General features: G+C 42.0%; 1 protein-coding gene across 1 annotated transcript in view; it reads right to left on the bottom strand.

Moving 5' to 3' along the window:
* Positions 1-519: 519 nt before the first annotated feature.
* Positions 520-20,398, bottom strand: part of fn1a (fibronectin 1a) — a 37,778-nt gene continuing 17,899 nt past the window's right edge. The window contains exons 16-49 of the mRNA XM_061791781.1: positions 20,174-20,302; positions 19,939-20,028; positions 19,676-19,870; positions 17,774-18,052; positions 17,054-17,317; positions 16,852-16,946; positions 14,626-14,794; positions 14,465-14,551; positions 14,165-14,356; positions 12,779-13,051; positions 12,574-12,688; positions 11,812-11,888; positions 11,629-11,718; positions 11,212-11,478; positions 11,004-11,120; positions 10,178-10,342; positions 9,894-10,049; positions 9,677-9,790; positions 9,310-9,579; positions 8,832-9,043; positions 8,484-8,571; positions 8,087-8,269; positions 7,850-7,939; positions 7,502-7,693; positions 7,317-7,406; positions 6,621-6,729; positions 6,274-6,493; positions 6,016-6,186; positions 5,368-5,506; positions 5,098-5,265; positions 4,158-4,283; positions 3,182-3,288; positions 2,967-3,086; positions 520-1,441 (exon numbers count right to left, since the gene is read on the bottom strand). Of these exons, the coding sequence (XP_061647765.1) occupies positions 1,373-1,441; positions 2,967-3,086; positions 3,182-3,288; positions 4,158-4,283; positions 5,098-5,265; positions 5,368-5,506; positions 6,016-6,186; positions 6,274-6,493; positions 6,621-6,729; positions 7,317-7,406; positions 7,502-7,693; positions 7,850-7,939; positions 8,087-8,269; positions 8,484-8,571; positions 8,832-9,043; positions 9,310-9,579; positions 9,677-9,790; positions 9,894-10,049; positions 10,178-10,342; positions 11,004-11,120; positions 11,212-11,478; positions 11,629-11,718; positions 11,812-11,888; positions 12,574-12,688; positions 12,779-13,051; positions 14,165-14,356; positions 14,465-14,551; positions 14,626-14,794; positions 16,852-16,946; positions 17,054-17,317; positions 17,774-18,052; positions 19,676-19,870; positions 19,939-20,028; positions 20,174-20,302 (5,228 nt within the window). The 3' untranslated portion in view covers positions 520-1,372. The remainder of the gene's footprint in view (positions 1,442-2,966; positions 3,087-3,181; positions 3,289-4,157; positions 4,284-5,097; positions 5,266-5,367; positions 5,507-6,015; positions 6,187-6,273; positions 6,494-6,620; positions 6,730-7,316; positions 7,407-7,501; positions 7,694-7,849; positions 7,940-8,086; positions 8,270-8,483; positions 8,572-8,831; positions 9,044-9,309; positions 9,580-9,676; positions 9,791-9,893; positions 10,050-10,177; positions 10,343-11,003; positions 11,121-11,211; positions 11,479-11,628; positions 11,719-11,811; positions 11,889-12,573; positions 12,689-12,778; positions 13,052-14,164; positions 14,357-14,464; positions 14,552-14,625; positions 14,795-16,851; positions 16,947-17,053; positions 17,318-17,773; positions 18,053-19,675; positions 19,871-19,938; positions 20,029-20,173; positions 20,303-20,398) is intronic.

Raw genomic sequence — 20,398 nt, 5'->3', positions numbered from 1 at the left:
TGTAGTTGTAGTAACAGTGGAATAACCTTTTAAGAGACATCTGACTGTCGGGTCTTCGCTGACTTTGATCAGGAGGTGAAGAATGCTCAAATTAGGCCAAGTGTGTGTCTGTATGTGTGGTTTACCCTGCTTACGGAGTTCTGAATGACATTTTACTACATGTTATACAAATAATTATGTCTAGAGTAATAACCTGATAATCTATATGTGTGTACCCCACTAGATCCACACACACAAAAAATGTCTATAGAGCCCAGAAAATCTGCCATTTAGGTTTGAAACATTTTAGGGTCCTTTATAGCACACAAAAAAAAACAACAACAAAAAAAAAACATTGCAGTTCATAGCGAGGCCAGATTATTACATTTCAAAGATATTATCTATCGTATAAGTGAATGTTATGTTGATATATTGTTCTTATATTGCTGTACGTTTTGGACTTTGCATCAAACTTCTATCCCAAAATATCCACTGGACTTTTTTCATCTCCCAGAAAAATAAGAAAAAAAACAAGCAAAGTTGAATTTGTCAGTTTATTAAAAAGATCCACAGTAGTTCAGTTCGGCACCAACCATTTAAAAAAAAAAAAAAAAGTGTACAACCCTGAAATAGCATTGAACAAAATGCCTGAATAAAAAGGGATAAATAAAAGAAACAAAGAAACAAACAAAAAAGAAACACAAACAATTCAGAAATGAAAATACATATCACCTGCATTTTCAAATGACAGGTTAAACATTTTCCTTTTTGGTCAGTCAACTTTGGCTTTTAATAGCGTCTCACAATTAGCAGTGCTTATCTATTTTGAAACAAAGTTTGTTCTTGGCATTCTTGAATATTTACCACAGTAAGACCTTTCCATCTGTCATGTGAAATGCCCTCCCGGCACCAATAATGGAACTGCAGGGCAGTATATGACACTATCCCTTTCATTGCAGAACGAATGTCAAATTTTGGAATACACTCAAGACACTAAGAAAAATCGTGACATACCCTTTGCGACTTATTGGAACATTTTTGTGACGTTAAGATATTTTAAAAAATATAGAAGAAAAAGACCTGGTGCAACAGTACAATACTGTATGTTATGTTTGTGTCTTTGTACATTATGTTTGTATGCATCAAAGCTTTGTGTCAAAAAGGATTCCAACGCAACAATATCTCCTTTGACTGAAGAACCGGCACAAAAATGCAGTCTGGATCTTGATCTCTGGAAAAACGCACAGAGGTTTGCTGGGAAATAGTCTTAAGGCACTAACATGTTGAGGGGAACACCTTTAAGGCACCGATGTGGTAGAAATGTCAAGAGGTGTCGTCCTTGAAGTGGGAGTGATGCTGTAAGGCGGCTGGCTTCATCTTCTTCTTTTCGTCTCTACTTTGAGGGGCTTTGAGCATCCGCAAGCAGTTCGGGACTCAAACATTCAATCGGACACTGAATGTTCTGGAACATGAGAAGAAAAGGGGGAAAAAATATGTTTATTTTACAAAGATACCGTGATGCGTTATAAACATGTCACAAAAAGTAACATTAGTGAAAAAATGATGATCTCAATTTAGTTACAAATGGACTTAGTGTGAAATCTGGGCCTTTTTAGTTCAAAACAAATCTATTACAGTATTTCTCAATTGCTAAAACACAAAACCGTATTGTCTGAACCAAATCCTCAGAATCAATTGGTCACTCTTTTGGTAGAACGCTAAGCACTTTTCACCTAGTGAGACACAACTTGCAAACACATTTTCACCCACTAAAACTCATTTTGAACTCTGGGGCACTTCTGTTGTGTAAATGGTAAGCACAGGTAGCAAAAGTGAAACTCAAATAAAGCACAGGTGTCAACATAAAAACAGCAACTGAAAACTGAAGAAGAAGCCAATATCAGGCAGTTCAGGGAGCCTTTATTGTTGAATTTTTACTACAGACAATCAAAGAGGCAGAGTAAGAGCTGGTCGAGGAGGAAGAGGAGGTATAAGACAAAGAACAATTATGTAGTTCAGATGAAACACAACGCCAACCCCCAGCCAGACGATTGTCGGTACCCCCCTACCCACCCTTGAGGACTTGCACGTTGCCAGAACTAAGACAAGAGCGTGCAAAATCCTCTCGGACCCTCCACATCCCGGTCACCAGCTCTACCAGCTCCTTCCCTCAGGTAGGCGCTACCGATCAATTGCAAACTAAAACTAGCAAACATTGTAACACCTTCTTCCCTCTTCCCATTAACTTCTTAAATAGTTAACTTACAATTCCATTGCGACATGCTGCCAATTTTTTGTCCTGAGTTTGTTGTCACATTTCTGTGGGGCCAGTGATACATTACTCGTGCACTCACTGTGGCAGTCTCGCCATGCTGCACTTTTTGCATATCTGTTGTTGACCAATACTGGCCACTCATGTGCCTGAGTAGCATCTGCAACATTTGCACAATTGACACTGTCCCAGATTATCGCATTATTAGTCACTTTAAACTGCATACATTTCTTGAAGTCTCAGCGCCCTTTGCACAAAGGTCATTGCACCGGACTACTGTTCTATTAGTAATTTCTAACTGCTCTAATTGCGAGAGGACTCTACATCTTTTTGCACAATTGTCAAAAAAATAAAATACAATTGCATTACCACATTACTGGCAACCTTTTATTTATTTATGTATATTTTTTTAATGTCTTTATGTCTCAAAAGTATTCTCTGTCAATTGACCGCCTGTTGTTGTACTAGAGCTGCTCCAACTACCGGAGACACATTCCTTGTATGTTTTTGACATACTTGGCTATTACGACACTCCACTTTTTTTTTTTTTAAACCGATCAACCTTTGGCAGAAGTCTGGGACCTACTGAAACTTGAAACTTTTCTGATTGGATGCCTGCAATATAATGATAGCTACAAGGATCATCGAAATAAATCTTGTGAAAAAAATATATCACAAGAACTGTTTGTATTGACAATTGTGTTTTGATACTGACCAGTTTGCGTAGGGCATTATCTCTGTAGCGGTCAAAGACATCGGAGTGGACAGGCTGAAGCAGATCAGCCTCCATGTGGGTCTGCCCTCCCGGCCTTCTGCAGTTCTCACAACGCCAGCCCTGGGATTGTTCAAATTAATCAGCCGACAATCACAAGCTAGAGCTTTAGTCTCCATATGCACAATTTAATTAGAGCGAGGCACTCGGAAGCCCACCTGTTGTCCGCCGTAGCAGGTGCAGGTGCAAATGGCTCCCAGGTATTCTTTCTGCCACTGGTTTCCAACATGGTACATTTTGCCGTTGTCGTAGCACGTGGAGTCGTCTGTTTGTAAAGAGTTGTTTACATTTCATTTGCCATCATGAGGAACATTAATGAGTCATTAAAGTACTTGGGCTTTCCTTTTCTCACATTGGGGTGGGGAGTATTACAGGGGGATACGAGCCATTGTAGAGTGATTTCTTTTTTGTGTCTTGAGTTGCGGGCAAAATTCATAGAGTTATAAGCGTTAGATGATGGCAGAAACTTCAAAGCCAGCAGCAGTTTTACAAACGGTGAACAATTTTTCAAAAGAGAAAAAAGAGACTTCAAACTGTTTAATGCTACTCCCAATTTCCATTTACTGGAAAACTAAAAAAAAACAATAGAATTACACATAGTGTATTTAACCAAACGAATGGTTGTCCGTGTCTGTATGTGCTCTGGGACTGACTGGCGACCACTTCAGGGTGTAGTCTGCCTTTCGCCCGAAGTCAGCTGGGAGAGGCTCCAGTGCCCCGCGGCCCTATCCAGGATAAGCGGTGTTGAAAATGAATGGATGGATGTTACAATAATTATTGTTGCTGTTTTTTGGGAGTAGCTAGAAAGGATTAAAAGCACTTCTATTCATTTAAGTGGGGACTGTTGATTTCACACACAATTGGCAAACATGGTCATGGAATGAAATAAACTCGTAAGTCAAGACACAACTATATAATGCTGAACCCCATAAATAAAGGAACGCTTAAAAAAAATGCTATGTAGCGGTGGCACAAATAATTAACCGCGATAGAGCAGGAGAAAACTCTTTGAGAAAATGTAGGTTGATATACAGTATTTTTACTCATTTTGAAAAAATCAAACATAGATCTAATATTACAAACTAACGCCTGTGTGAATATACGGCCGTGTGCGTCTGCTGTGTCCACACTTACGGGGTTCACATTTAAATTCTCCTTTGCCGTTGCCCAGGCAGGTGCAGCTCATCATGTGACCGTTCTCGGCATGGCGATCCCACTTCTCCCCAATGCGATAGTTGTTGCCGTTATCATGGCACCACTCTGAAGGAGAAAAGTTATGGGAAAGATGGAGCGAGAGGATTAAAAAAACAAACAAATACAACGTGAGGGACTGAGAAGGAGTCACATGTTTAAAAACACGGGGCATGAATTTGCATTTTTGGGAATACAGTGACGTGTTGATCGGGTTCCAGCTAAACTAGAGATGGATGACAAGCTCAGTTTTTGATATTGTCATGTTAGCTGTTTGGACAATACAAACAACTGAAGTGAACCCATTGCCTTCTGCTCTCGCATATGAAAATGTCATTTTTACACACAGAGCAGAAACACGACAACATGGACAGACAGACACAACTGTGAGAATACTTGAAATCAGTGGCGATCCTAGCTTGAACGGCGTCTACATGTCGCACTTGCCAGAATGCGCCTCTGCTTGAACTGTATGAGCAACCTGCTGTACAGATTGTTCCCAAACGTGTCCAATGTACGAATTGTTATTATTATGCTTGTTATGTTATGCTCGGAGCTCATAACTGCAGCACATAGAATTGTAACATTTTATGGCTTCATTTCGTCGTAGCTTTTTAGGAATTTATATGTGTGAGGAAAAACGTCTCCTTGAAGATTTTCAAGGAGTCTGACAAGACTAAACTTTAACATGGCGCTTCAGTGAAATGGATGTATCAGAATGCAAATCAATAAATAAATAAAAATGCTTTTCTATCATGTTTTCAACAACTGAAGTCCTTTTTATAAATTCCTTATTGGTTAAATCACATGGAATTTTTAATTCCATGGAGTGTTGCCGCCTGTTAGCAAAGCATGCTGGGATGGATGTTAATAAGCCACTCACTAGATGAATCACACCTAAAATGGCCGCTGCCCAGACCCAGGCAGCGGCACCACAGCTTGAAGCCGGTCTCGGACATGCGCTCCCATTCTGAGCCCACCTCGTGGTACGTGTGCGTGAATGTGTCATAGCACACGTCGCGGTTGGTGGTAATGGGAATGTCGCCTGGAACTAAGAGGAAACAAAATAAGCAAAGGATGTGATTTACATAAGTTGATCCCATCACATACTTCTGCACAATCATTCGGAAGGAAACGTTTTGGATTTTAGTACCTGCATTGCCAACGGTTACAACTTCCTCGAGCACCTTCTCTTTAGCACCACCCCTCATGGCCTCCACAACCACATTATAGGAGGCTCCAGATGTCAGTCCAATCAGAGTGGCACTGTTAGAGGTGCCAGGAAGACGCATCTGTGGGGAAGAAGAGCTCATTCACCATTGGCGTTGCTGCCCTATAGACCTTTTAATTATGTTGGTAAACAATAGGTGCCAGGGTACTTCTGAGGACCAGAAAAGATGAACTGGAACCACCTATCACTTTCAGCATCAAATGAGCCTGTCTGTGCCATTAATTTGAGCAATAAACAAGTCAATCAATCAGGCAGTCCTGCAACCATTATGTTAAGTATGTCTGAATTTCCAGTCCACCACGTCTATTTTTCACCTGTTGAAATGTAAATTACAGCCGGCGCTTGTCTCGCTTCAAAGCAATTTACCTCATGTTCTTTTCCACTGACACTTCACACATTCAAACGAAGGTGGTAGATAAGAAGGCTAAACTCATCATTTATGCCATTTACCCTATTTCTTTAGCGCTCGGTCTTACTCAAATGACATAGAAGTGTTTGTTTTCAAGTCTCCTGCCACCATGAAGTATGTGTGACGTCATGGTGAAAAGTTCTATTAGTATATTCTGTTACCTGAAAGCCTTGTTCTTCCATGTGTGTAATGGGATTACATGACACCTCGTACTCTGAGGTGTGCGGGATTGGTTGCCAAGAGATGGTTGTGATGGTCTGCGCTTCTTGGGGCAGCTCTGTCCCGTTGTCAGGGAAACCAAACGCAAGCCCTGCCAGAGGTGTTTCGCTGACCTGCCCAATGAAAGACACGTTGAACACACTGATTGAGGTCGCAGCTAATGGGTAGAAGACTGAAATGTACAGTATAAGTCAACACACCTTGACTAAGGGTACTCTGTTTCCATCAGGGCCTGCCACGGGAATGTAGACAAGATGTTCTCTCAGAATTGGCCTCTGGCCTTCTTCGGGTCCACCATGGGGGCCGTGAAGTCCGTTATTAGGACGCAGGTTCTGATACTCCGTGTAGATGTGCTGCCCCTGCTGTCCTGGCCGGCTCTGGCCACTCGTACCAGCCAAGTGGACATGGTTGGAGTCGAAGCTAAATGCAAAACAAAAAAATAGGGGTGAGAGACCCAGGCAGGAGAACATGTCCACAAATGTCTTCCTTTATCCTTCTGACTTCATGGACATTCGGGATGTTTTTAGGTGATTCTACAAATTCATACATCTTGTCATTGAAGGACTCTGGAACGTCCAAGATGTCAGTGGTGGGTCGGTGAGAAACAGGAAGCTGAGGCAGCTCGGGGACCAGTAGAGAAACAGTAGGAGCTGGCTCTGGTTGAACACAGTATAAAGTAAAGTCAAAAAAGAAAATACAACATGGGAGTCATCAAATAAGACTGTAGAGTTGACTGTTGTGAGCTCAGGCTAGTGGCGGGCTGTTAACTGGCTAAACGTAGACCAGTCTGGACGGCAGTTATGAATGTTTATTATTTTATATTTATTTTGTTACCGTTTGGTTCAATAAAGCGATTGAAAGTGCACCGGCGGCCATGTCTATCCTTGTCCACTTGTGGGGGCATAACAATACGTTGTAACTAGCAGTAGGAGGATATTTTAAATGAGCTAACGTGTTGGTGATCGTTTGTAAGTGTGAAATGATCCCAAAATTAGGACATTCTCTGTCTTTTACAGTCTTTGCTCCTGGCTGGCCGCCATCGTGCCAACTTATTTCTATACAAAGTGGTGCATTTACCTATGTGAAAAAAATGATCACTGCGAAGCTTCGAGGCAGAGATTTTACTTTGACTTTCTTCCTAAGCGACATTTTGGGTTATTTGATTAATCGTTTCAGCACTACTTGGGAAGCTTGCATGCATCGGGGCATAAACAACTGCGGGTGGATGAGTGGTGACACTTACGGGTTCTGGCTTTGCCCATGAGAGGAATGCTTCTTAAAGTATTTTGCAGGGCAACAATTTTGATGACATATTCTTTTCCTGGTTTCAGACCTGTGAGCAGATGTCAAATATAATATTAGTGTCCCATTTTTATGGTTTTGTTTCTCTGTGGTGTGAGTTCAATCACAATCACTTCCCACACTGACCGTTGATCATGGCGTAGGTCTGGCTTGAGTGGGGTCTGGGGATGACTTCTTGAGGCAAACCCCCGGCTTGTTCGAAGGTTACATAATAGCCAGTAACTCCCGGACTGCGGGAACGCTCCCATGAAAAGGAGATGCTGGTGGGGTTCAGGGTAGTAAACTGGATATTGGTGGGAGGGCTGACCACCGGTTTGGCTGAAGAAGACAGACATGTAAGTACATGTAATAAATAGAAGCTCATCACCCACCGCTGGAATGACTAATATGTGCTCCAGTCAGTACTAAAATTATTTGGTCTCAAGTTAAAACACCATTCATAAGTGTAGCTACAGAATCACGAGTGATGCTTACCTGTGGAGGCGGTGAGAGTAAGAGGTGCACTACGGCCATTTCCTTTCAGTGTATAGATGTTGATCTTATAAGTAGTACCTGGCTCCAGCCCTGTAGTGTACAGATAGGCAAAGACATGAAGAACCAATTTGTGTATTTTTAATGGTGCTGCTGTGGCTCAGAGGTGAGGATTACTCTCCACTTATTGGACGTAAGGGAGCACTGTCTTTGCATATCTAACTTCTAATATCAGCGTACCTGTGATAGTATACGAGCGTGAGTCGGCACCAATGGTCCTCTGAATGGGTGTGAAGCTAGTAGAGGAAGTGGGAGTGGCTTCAACCAGGAAGCCCGAGATGAGATCCGTCTTGGAGCGCCAGGTCAGAGTAATGGACGAGTCGTTGACGTCAGAGATGCGCACGCGACGAGGGGGGCTGATATCTTGAATACGATGGAAAAATAAGGTCAGAGAAATGATGAGCGACAGAGAGGGAAAGAGGATGTTTTTTCGCCTTTGGATAAACACAACAATGTTTTTTTTAACGTAACGTAGGAACTGCATAAGGCAAAGTTTCTCCTACAAATGGATGTTGTTTTTCAAGCTTCATAAATGTGTTTATTTGTCTGCTTGAAACAATGTTTGAACAAAACTCACTCTCCAGTGTGGTAACCTCTCCTTGGACTGGCCGACTCGTCAGGGAGTTTTTCAAGGCATATACATGTACATCATAAGTAGTTGCAACCTGGAAGAAGAGAGAAGGTAGGAACGATAAGGTCAAATTTGACACTGTAATGGATATAACTTTGCTTTGAATGTAGTGTACATGCATGCAAAATTACTTTACCATTAATTTAGTTCTAACACAAACGCTACTTTTACATATTTGAAATAGCAGACAACATTGGGACAATAACAAATCATTGGAGGTATTAGCAGTCTGAAGCTATTTTTTATGCTTTAATGATTCTCCATGTTTTCTACTTTCATATATTAGACAATCACCATGAGTCCAGTGATGTGCGCCTTTGTTGTGTCTGGGGCCAGATTCATCTCCTTGGTGGGTCCGCTTTTGCTTTTAGGGTTCACGACAACACGGTAGCCTGTGAGACCCGCCTGGCCAGTTACTCTGTTTTCTTGACCCGGCATTGCCCAATGCATGATGAAGGATGTGGGCCCAACCTGGAAGAACTGCAGGTTGGTTGGGGGTGAGATCCCTGTGTTGAAAGAGTGGGAAAACAGTGTCAGGTCGGTGCAACAGAATAAAGTTTCTACATGAATTACGAGAGATGAGATGAGAGTGTGAAATTTTATATGGGCCAATCAAAAATTGGAAACCAACAGCTGTTTGATAACACAATAAATGGTCAGGGTAGAACAAAGGCTTTGCACAGAATTAAAAGAAGAAGAAGAAGCATATCAGTATATTTAATCTCAAAACACATGCTGTGGCTTCCAAATGCAAATCATTAAAATCACAAACCTGTAGCTTGAGTTCCAACCAGTGCTGTGCTGGCTGTGTCGTCATGCAAGGCGATGACCTTCACAGTGTATTCAGTGCCTGGCTGCAGGCCATAGATAAGGGCGGACTCGGCATCTCCTCGAGGAGAAGGTCGCAGTTCTCTTTCACCCTCCTCAGAGCTGGAATAAAAGACCCGGTAAGCTGTAACAATTCCATCGGGACTGTCCCAGTTGATCCGTAGAGAGGTGGAGTCAATGTCCGAGAAGGTCAGGTCCTTGGGACGGTCGACATCTACAAATTTGTGAAAATGTTCAAACAGACATGATGAAAGGTAGCAATAAAATTGTAGTAGAAATTGTTTTTTTTGGTAGATAAGGAAATCCCTTACTTGTTATAGCATTCACCACCAGTGGAGAACTCTCGCCGTCTTGTCCCAGAGCATAAACACTAAAGGTGTACTCGACTGTGGGCATCAGGCCGGAGAAAGTCATCTCTGTTTGGTCTGGATGAGCAAAAGCAGGTGAAGAAAATGACAATCAGGAAATTAGACAAATTAACTAGTCAAACTCACAAATAAAAACACAACAACAACAACGCGATGTTACCTGGAGCCACCACTTCAGTGAAAGATGAGCCCTGTCCATTTCTGGGGACCCCGGTCACCCTGTATCCCTTGACTGGGCCCTGAGCCGGGCTCCACCTCACGGTGACACTGTTGTCATTAACATCCATCACCTCCATGTCAGAAGGAGAGTCGACTCCTGAAACGACAAATGAAGGAGGAAAGAAAGATGAGGAAGGGAACAATGTCAGAGGAATGGAAGAAGTACGTGACTGTTTTTGGTTCCAACAACACATGTACTCTACGAGCGTCTCTGTGCTGGTGTACCTGTCTTGTGTGTGACATAGATGGGAGTGCTGGATGCAGGGCTGTCCCCTCTGCCAGTTACAGCATAGACAGTGATCGTGTAGTCGGTACCAGGCTGCAGGTTAGAGATTGTGGCAGTTGACTGAGAACCAGGAACGGTGAACTCCTTAGGATTACTGTGGCCTCCTGAATTAAGAGAAAATCGATGAGAAGGTTAACTGGGAAGTCACACACATATTGATGTTTTGACAGCATTTGCAGACTTAAATTGCAGTTCAGTTAGGTGTTCTCATTTAGAGACTAGGACTGGTAGTATGGTGAACATACAGTACATACAGTAAGTCAAAGATCATCTTTAAGCACGCAACGTACCTTCATGACTGACAAGCTCCCTTCTGCAGCGAAGCATTACAGTGATCCATTTTAACAAAACAAGATTACTTGAGTGTATCTAACCTAACGATTTTCACTCGTTATTGTTTAAAAAACATCCACACTTTTAATCTTGAGGCGACATAATGCTACACGGCTCCTCCAATACTTCAGAAACTTCATTTTCAAGAGAATTAATAGATTCGTTCTCAAGCTATGTTCAACACTTTAAAATGGGTTAATAAATGTGTAAAAATAACAGATGATGTGGGGACAGAACAATAATATTGATTTGTGAAAAATATTAAATTGACCACATTTGGACATGGATTTTCTGCCCAGCAGCGAAGATACAGTATGTATGTAGATGAAAGAAAGAAAGAAAGAAAGAAAGAAAGAAAGAAAGAAAGACCCTATTTTATGGTGTTTTCTATGAAATTTCATGAAAATTCTTTTAAAGCCGGTATTGAGTTACCTGTCTCGCCATGAGTGATTCTGTAGTAGCGCACAGTGACAGGAGGGGAATCCCATCGGATAGTGATGCTGGTGGGGGTGGAGTCGAGAACCTCCAGGTCTGTAGGAGCATCAGAAACTAGAGAGAAATCCCCCAAACAGATCAAATCATTAGCCAATGCAGTATTAGTGTCATACATTAATATGATGAGAACAACTTGATTTCATACTTGTCTTCTGATTCCCACTGAGTGGCAGGCTCTCCTGTGTCCCGCTAACTGCATAGATGTTAACCAGGTAAGCAGTATCTGGAGCCAGTCCTGTCAGGGTGAAGTGGTTCCTGGAAGGGGGGAGTCTCTCGTCCTTGGTTCTTCCACCGCTGGCCATCTGGTAACGGATGCGATAGCCTGTGATTTTGCTCTGGGGAGCCAGCCAGTGAATGGTGAATGAGGTGGTGAAGATCTCAGAGAAACGCAGAGCTACTGGGGAATCGAGAGCTGAGGAAGGTTGGGATGGACACAAAAGGGTCAAATTAGAATTGTATCGTTAATTCAATTAAAATACATTGTGTCAATACTGAGAAATGCCGTGAGTGAGTGAAATGCTAAAGGATCAAATAAAAGTCAATCAGGCCAAGTAAGACTCACTTGTTTTGTGGGTCCCGACAAGGGGTGAGCTCTCTTGCTGTTCATAAACGCACACCACGCTCACCAGATACTCTGTGTTTGGCAGCAAATCTGCCCAGATGGGAAAACCAATGTTGAAAAAAAAATACTTTCCATTGTGTGGTTGTACATTCCAGCATATTGATCGCTTTTGTTCCAACTTACTCCTCAGCACAACATTGTTCATTGTGCCATCTACACTGGTTTCTGTAAGGTCATCATCGTCGTCAATGGGATGGTACCTAAAGAAAAAACATGACCGACACTGACATGTTCAGGAAGGACATACTGTACAGTACAACACTTAAAGTCCCTGTAAAATGAAAAAAAAAATGTATTCCAAAAACTGTGAAAAATCAAACCATTCTCTCTGGTCCCGAACGCCGTGGGCGTGTCAGCTAAATGTGCTGAATCCATGCCCTACTTAACTGTCAACTGCAAGTCAAATAGCTACGACCTAGAAAAATGGATGCTTCATATAGCATCTTTCTTATGCCTAAACTGCATGTTTGAGCTTTGAAAATATATCTGCTTAAAGCCACTGTGTCGTCACGGGGCCTTTCCACCCCATGACAACGAGGCAACAAAGGCGCTCAAGTTCTCATATAGAGAGGGATGGAGGACACATGCCCATGCCGAAGTGCATTGCTGGGCTCCGTTTTAGCCACGGCAAAAAAAAAACAAAAAAAAACAGGAAAGCTGAAAAGGGTAAAAAAAAAAAATATATATATTTAAAATTAAAAAGCAGTTCAATGCTATATCTCCACAAATTAGTACTACAGAGTTTTCAGTCTTTGCACATTTTCAGCAAATATTTAAAAAATGTATAATGCATTCAGAAACAAACCTCTGAATTCACTTTACAGGGCCGATACCGTAAGTAAAAAATAAGCCACACTGAGCGTTAAGAGCATTTAGTGTTCAAACCTAATGAGGAAGTTGTTGATGTTAGCCATGTTGGGGACACGTGGTGAGACCCATGTGACTTCTATATGGTCTGGCCCTACCTGGCCAAAGCCAAGATCAGTGGGGGCCGGCACAGCTATGGAAAACAGAGGAGAAACAGATCTTGTGTTGGCTCTCATGATATTAAGTTCAAGCGAACAAAAGTACTCTGCGTGCTTTTACTTACAAGTCTGTTGTGTGACCATGGTGGGTTCACTCTCTCCATTCTCTGTCACGGTGATCACGGTAATGTCGTAGTCGATACCAGGTTCCAACCCGTAGACTGTATAGTGTCCGGTCGTTGGCATAACCATGTCTTGGAAGATGGGCACACTCTCACCCGCCGCCATCACTGTGATCCTGTAACCAGTGACGGCTGTGGTGTTGAGTGGAGACCAGCGAAGACTTATCGTGGTGTCACTAACATCATCGAAGCTGAGGTCGGTCAACTGAGGCACGTCTGTGGTTTGAGGGGAGGGGGGGGGGAAACAAGACACCACGAAAAGAACCGCAGACAAACAGAAGATGGAGTCGGGGAAAAGAGAAGTGGTTGATCATGAGGGAAAGGAAGTGGATGAGTCCAAAGACAAAAAGGCAAAAAGAGGCAATGGTCAAGATAGGAGCCAAAACTAGTCCACTTCCAGTATAGTGAGATATGTATTCAACATATCGCACCAATGGAAGATATATATATATATATATATATATATATATATATATAGTGCTTTCATTTATTAGACCACCTTATATAAAGACAATCCAGCATCATGAAGTCAAGTGGGTCAATATCACAAGACTGACTTTGGTAAGTGGATACTAAATTATTTTTTTAACATGGTTTTGCTGTCCACAAGTTATTTGATAACATTTGTCATCTTTATCATGTATATTTTATTTCCATAATCATACTGAACATTTTGCATGTGTCCCTGAAATTGCTGCCCACCCCGTCATTATGGGGTAACTGTCCCTTTAAGAAAACCCTCTGATGTTTTGTGTGACATTACCGCAAGCATTTTGTCTTTCTTCAACGGAGGCTGAAACAGTGGATAGTACATACAAAAAAGTGGATCTACTTAATATAAGAAATATGACGTTCAATGGAAAATCTTTTGGGGGGTGAAATGGGGAAAGGCACCTTACAGTGATATTCACACAAGTGCTTTAATGCAGACGCTTTCAATTTCACTGAGGAAAAACATAAAACAAATATTTTGACCTTGCATTAGGTGGTGGTCTAATAAAATTGTAAAGCACCGTATAATACATCTACAAATAAACCTTTATCAGTGAAGGTCTATAATAAGCATTAGTGTAACAAAACAGTTTTGGTACTGTTTGGTATTGTTATTATGGGAACTGTAGTTAGTTTATAGTAGCAGTATAGCTAGTATCTCTTAATTATTGAAAGTCAATGCCAAACATACTAACTTTCAACTTGATACTGTAGAAGTTGATCAGCAGAAGGGGTAAAATCACAGAAACGACTCCGAACTCACAATGCAAATATGTAAATTGTGGGTCACCTAATTCCCATTTTTAAGTGCTAGCCCCCATCGTGACTACAACTCACCTGGAGTGATGGTTGTTGAGACTGGAACGCTTTCCATGTCATCCTTAACCGTAAAAACGCTGATGTTGTACTCCACTCCTGGACTGAGATTCTCAAGGGTACAAGAGTTCTCTCCAGCTTTCACAAACTCCTCTACACTGTTTCCTTGCTGCCCATTTGTGGGAGCACATGTTACTCTATAGCCAGTGATGTCTTGGTTTGGAGATATTTGGAAGAAAGAGGCGGTGGATTAACATTTTTTTGTAGGTTTATCGCTGTAACTATAATTTCTCTTCATGCACATATGGGTCTTCTGTGTACCTGGTGTACTCGCTCCATTCCACTGGACAGTAATATCTCCAGTGCCTGAGTTGGAGTCCAGGTGGAGTTCAGTGGGAGGTGACAGAGCTGGCAAGAAAAGTAAAATAAATTATACAGTAAAGAAAGAAGATAGAATAGAATATTTGGTCGTTTCTACTTACGTGTGACGACACGCCGCGTAATTTGGGCTCCTTGTTCTTGGCCGTTAATGACTGGTTGCACACTGTAGGTATATTCCACTCCGGGAGTCAGACCGGATATGTAAATGCTTCCTGAGTCTGAGGTCACGTCTCGAGGGGCTTCTCCGCCCTGACTGGGGCGCACTGTCAACTGAGATAGATGAAGGCACGGTCAGCACGGCACAGAAGAGCAACCGACATGCATTCGTATACAGCAGGCAAAGGTCAGAGGCCAATGTTTTCCCAAGAATAAGGACAAAGTACAGAGCATTCTCATCACTCGTGTGACATATTTGGACCAATCCGATCATTCCCAGAGGTCTGGAGTTCCCGTGTTACTAAGGGACTGCTGTTCTATTTAACCATCCGTAATAGAAGCATTTTAACTATGGTGCCTTAACTTACAAGTTGAATTTGTTCTGTGACCGCTTGTAACTCAAAACACTCGTATTTCAAAACATCTTTTCCCATTGTAATAAATTGAACATGACATTAATTTGGCCCAGCCCCATATTGTGCTCATTCCGGTGTGCATACCTTGGCAGTGGGAAGTATAATACAACATATACTGTATGCCTGTGAGTATTATATTGTCTGTTTCCATGTGTGACTACAAGGGATGTAAGGATATCTATATCTCACGGTTCGGTTTTATCACGGTATTAATCTCACGGTACGACAATTATCGCAATATCGTGGGAAAGCCCACAGTATTGCAAGAAGGTTCACGGTACAGGATAGGTGGGGCAAGAGGCGAAAGCAGGAGAAGCGAAAAACCTCTCTTTTTCTTGCTGCTCTTAACTCTTGCCAAGACCTTCTCAATAGGTTTGAGTAGTTTGTCCGTTTTCCCACAGGTTTTTGTGAAAAAGACAGCATCAGATCACATATTTCTCTGGACTTCTATGCCCATCCATCTAATGTTTTCATTCATACACGATACCTCCAAAACAGTATTATTGCTGCAGCAATATTAAATGCTCACAATAACAAAACTGTCCATTGAGAAATTGTCAGTTCAATAATTTAAGAGTATTTACTGTATTGTCATATTTTCTTATTTATACTACTATAAATTGGATACTGCCTCCTAACAGTGATGTCTTTGCTTGAGTCCAAAAATTCAAGTCAAGTCATGAACGCAGGAGCTCTCTTAAAGGCATAAGAATCCTTAGTCTCTTTTCCTCCGCTTAGTGATATTGTAGGATGATTTTTTTTTCTTTTTTTTTCCATTTGAAATGTGAGTCGAGTTTACGGCCAACATTCTTTTTGCTCACCTGTCAAAACAAAAAAAAAATAGCCAAGGGATGGAGCTGCCAGGCAAGAGAGCTAGAGGATGACCAAAGAGAAGGTTGATGGATGTCGTGAGGGAAGACATGAGGGCAGTTGGTGTTCGAGAGGAGGATGCAGGAGATGGGCTTACATGGAAAAGGATGACGCGCTGTGGCGACAAGCCAAAAGGAAAAGAAGAAGAAGCCAAGGGATGGCTCGTATCTTGAAAAACTCAAAAGTTGTCTCACTCCTAAGTTAAAGTACCACTGTATTACTATGTGCATTTCATGTGACACATATTCAATACTGCTGTTTACATTCACAGAACACATGAAACAGCCTGAATGCCCAAATTGTACGTAAATAACTCCACAAGCGTCAACACTGGGCAGTGACAACACAAAAGTGAACAATAACCTAGAAATAATACAAATATTACATGGCATTTAGGTGGCCTGGGCTAAATTTTCCCCCATTAATTTTAAATGAGGCTAACCTCCACATTACTCTCCTTACCACTGTTGAAAATGTGTTTGCTTATTTAATGATGCACACAACTCTAATGTAGCATATATATTTATATCATATGTAGTAGTTAATGTTTTCGCTGAAGTTTTTGAGCAGACGTGGGCATGTATACAGCACCAATCTGTATATTTTGATGACGTCAAGCTTGTGTTGATGGGTTATTAGATTTGTATCCTCCTTTAGAATAGGGCCCAATTCCAATCAGAAAATAAAGTATCTGGTTTAACGTGTCATTTTGTCTTTGTGCTGCCATGATGCATTTCCCAATTGTGCTTTTTGAGCAGAAAAGAAATCTGAATTGTGTGCGATCATTCCCTATACTGCAGTCACAGCCACGAGGTGGCATATTTCTGTGGGATCTGCTATAATATATGTGGATTTTTGTTCTAGAGATGAGGCTAGTAAGCATACCTTGTATCCGACACGTGGCACTGGAGTCCAAGAGATTATAATAGAGGTGTCAGTAACATCAGTGCTGAAATGGGGAGCATTACCCATTGGTGGGTCTACAAACACAAAGGAAGTTTGGGTCATTTTCATATCATTGCTCCTTTTACTAAAACTACCATTTTGACCTAGAAATGCACCTGCCAATAGTGACCACAGTACTTACTAGTGGTAAAGACAGCTGTTTCTCCTTCACTCAGTGTGTTGTCTTGCTCTGAGTGTAGTGTAGCAGTATACATTGTATCTGGCTTCAGGTTGAGGAGGGTGTACTGGGAGAGCCGGGCTGGCAGGCGTAGCTGCTTCGGGTTTGAGCCCTCAACGGTGAGGAAGAGCCGGTATCCGCTAATTTTGGCTCGTGGGGCGAACCACAAAATCACAGCACTGTCCTCTGTCACGTTAGTGAAATGGATATCTGTTGGAGCATCAGGCTCTGGAAAGAGAAATGTTAAGGTTTGGAGACTTACTAGTGAAAGTATGATCAACCACAAATTGGAGCGACAACACAGACACTATAGGGACAAGTCACTTAACTCATTCACTGTCGTGAACATTCATATTCATCAACTGGAATCTAGAATGTTTTTTATTGTCACTATACACATGTACAATGTACGGTTTGCTGCGACCAACGTATACAGTATATTCGCAAAGTACGGTTTTCAATTTGTCGGCGTGAGAAAGGATCTTCGCCGGCTTGTCTGTGAAATTCCTTGAACACGCTTGTAATGACTAACAGATCCCTGTAGATGGGATTTGAGTGATGTGAAAATACTTGAATGTCACATTTTCCCCCATTTTCAGTTCCTTTCGGTGGAATGCACACTAGTCCCAATACTTTTGTCCATGTAGTGTTTCAAATGTGCGCTCCTAAATTTGTCATACTCACTAGTGGTGTGCTCCCCAATAAGTGGTATGCTCTCCTCTCCACTGTGAATCGTGTAGACATTGAAGCGATACAGCGTTCCAGGTTGGAGGTGGGTCACTTCAATGTACGAGTTTTGGCTGACAGGTAGAGTCATCTCTCTCTGAGGGGAGCCAGACTCGTCCACTGGGACCACAGTGACCCGGTAACCTGAGACATCGCCGGCTGGCCCGGACCAGGTCAGAACTATTTTCTTATCTGACACCTCGTAAAACTGCAGGTCTGTTGGGGAGGCTACTTCCTCTGGTGACAGGGAAAAGACACCTGGTATTAGGTTTTCATTGTTTAACAACACAGAATAAAAAGGAAACTTTTTGGGCTTGTAAAATGAAACCAATACCCTTCCAATCCTTAATAAAAACCTTACTAAGACCTTGTGAAGCAAATACAAACTTAACAGTTTAAATCAAATAAGGTAATGGTTTTAAGACTGGCTCTAAACAATTAGCACATTAAACAAAAAACAGGACAGTTTTGTCACAATTTGTCCAGTTGCCATTTGTGCATCTGTCATAACAGATTGAGATCAGCACCTCGTTCCAAACAAGGTGGTGCACTCTCAATCAGGTCCCACATCTTTTTTCCATCACACAGGTTATGCAAACACATTCACACATACGCATTTTTAGCATCTGCTCGACTGGGCCAACCACATGTTGGGCCTGGCAGAGTGGAAAGTTTTACATAGTTCTAATCAATCAGAACTATGAACTCTGTGACATCACTTTCCTTTGGAAAGCGATTTGAATTTACAGTACTAAGTAAAGGAAACATAAATAATGAAGGTGGCTGGAAGGTGCCCTAACTGAGACATACATAGGCCATAAGGTTCAATGGTGTGATAGATGAGTTGAAGTCATGTTACTTTAAGGTGCCTGTAAAGTGAAAATAAATGTTTTCGAAATTTGACACACCACAGAGAAGAGTGTTGTTAACAACCCTGCCAAATTTTAATGATTTAAAAAAAATAAATCATGTCAAAAAAAGTAGGATTCCAAGTCGTGAAATAAATAAGCCGTTCTGTCTGCTCTCCGACACTGGGCCTGTCTGTTGAACGCACTGAAACCACGGCCGCTCAATATATCAACTGACAATCAATCAAATATCATTAATAGTCCTGGAAAAATGGATGACACATCTTCTAACATCTTTCTTATGACTACTCTGAACTTCATGTTTGACCCTTTGGTGGCTGGAATACAGACTATCCCACTGGGTCGTTCCAGGGACTTTCCACACCGTGTCAACAAGGAGGTCTAAAAAAAGCCATGCCAGCGCGAAGCCCCAGTCCACACGCTGGCCGTCAAAATCTGACTTTTTCTTCCACCTTCTCTGCGTGACGTGTGCGCACTCCTGGCTGACAACGGGGCACTCTGAAGCAGCCATGCCAGCAGACTATCAGAAGGGATGATGTACTTTCGGGGTGTAGGCATAGCTAACTCCACATCGGAGTTGTGGTGGATAACTGCTGATACCAATGAAGCCGGTCATATTCTTATATAGTGGGGAGAGGCGCCACGGGTGCCGTTTTAGCCACGGCCAAAGAAATCAGCAAAACTCTACTGGCGAAAAACAGTTTAACGCGATATCTCCACACAGGTAGTTCTCAGTCTTTGCACGTTTTCAGTAATAATGTATTTAGAAACACATCCCTGAATTGCAGAGTTTATAAAATAACAGCTTCAAAATCATTTTCATAATACACTGAGGAAAATGATCACTGTCATATTATCATGGCCAATGCGGAACACCTACTTAAGTGCTCTGTAATACTGTTGCACCAGCCGAGAGTCCTAGTTGAAGCCGTATTCTTACTAAAATTACAAGGCCAATGCTGATTCTTAGTAATTGTACACACGCAGTTACCTGGCACTGGATCTCCAGCAGTGTTGACCTGTACGAATATGGGCTCGCTCTCCAAGCTGTCCTCCACTGCGTAGATGCTAATATTGTACAATTTTCCGGGCCGTAGGTCACTCAGAGTCACAGACGTTGCTGTATCGGGGAGAGTCAGCTCAGTGCTCTCACCTTCTACGGATGGGGTGTAGACGACGCGATAACCTGTGCAAAAGAATAAAGTATAAGGTGTGGGTGTAGTGTGGAGGTGTTGCTCATGGGCATGGACATACCAGTGATGGGAGCCAGGGGTTTATCCCAGCTAATCACAATAGAGGTTTCTCCGATATCCTCCACTTCATGTTCAGCAGGGGCATCGGGAGCTGAAACATGGCACGAATGTAAGTTGAAGACAAACATATTCAAGATATTTTCTTTGCTTTTAGGTGGAACTGTATTCAAGCCAATACTGCAGGTACTTAAAAAAAAGATGCATTGTGCCTAACAAAGACAAAAGTATGCACTCACCGGTGGTTTGTGAAGTAGAAAGAATGAGGTTGTCCTCTCCAGCATCCGTCACCTCGTAGACACTAACTATGTACTTCCTCCCAGGTAGAAGGTCATTAATGTTCACTGATGTAACTGTACGGGGCAGGTCTGACCAGGATATATGCACAAACATGTTACCCCCAAGTTATACACTTGGTAAACCAAAATAATTCAATATTCAAGGTTCTCGTATATGCAGGTAAG

This window comes from Phyllopteryx taeniolatus, chromosome 12, assembly GCF_024500385.1.
Source record: "Phyllopteryx taeniolatus isolate TA_2022b chromosome 12, UOR_Ptae_1.2, whole genome shotgun sequence".
In the NCBI taxonomy this organism is placed as follows: Eukaryota; Metazoa; Chordata; class Actinopteri; order Syngnathiformes; family Syngnathidae; genus Phyllopteryx; species Phyllopteryx taeniolatus.
This window is presented reverse-complemented; position numbering and strand designations above follow the sequence as displayed.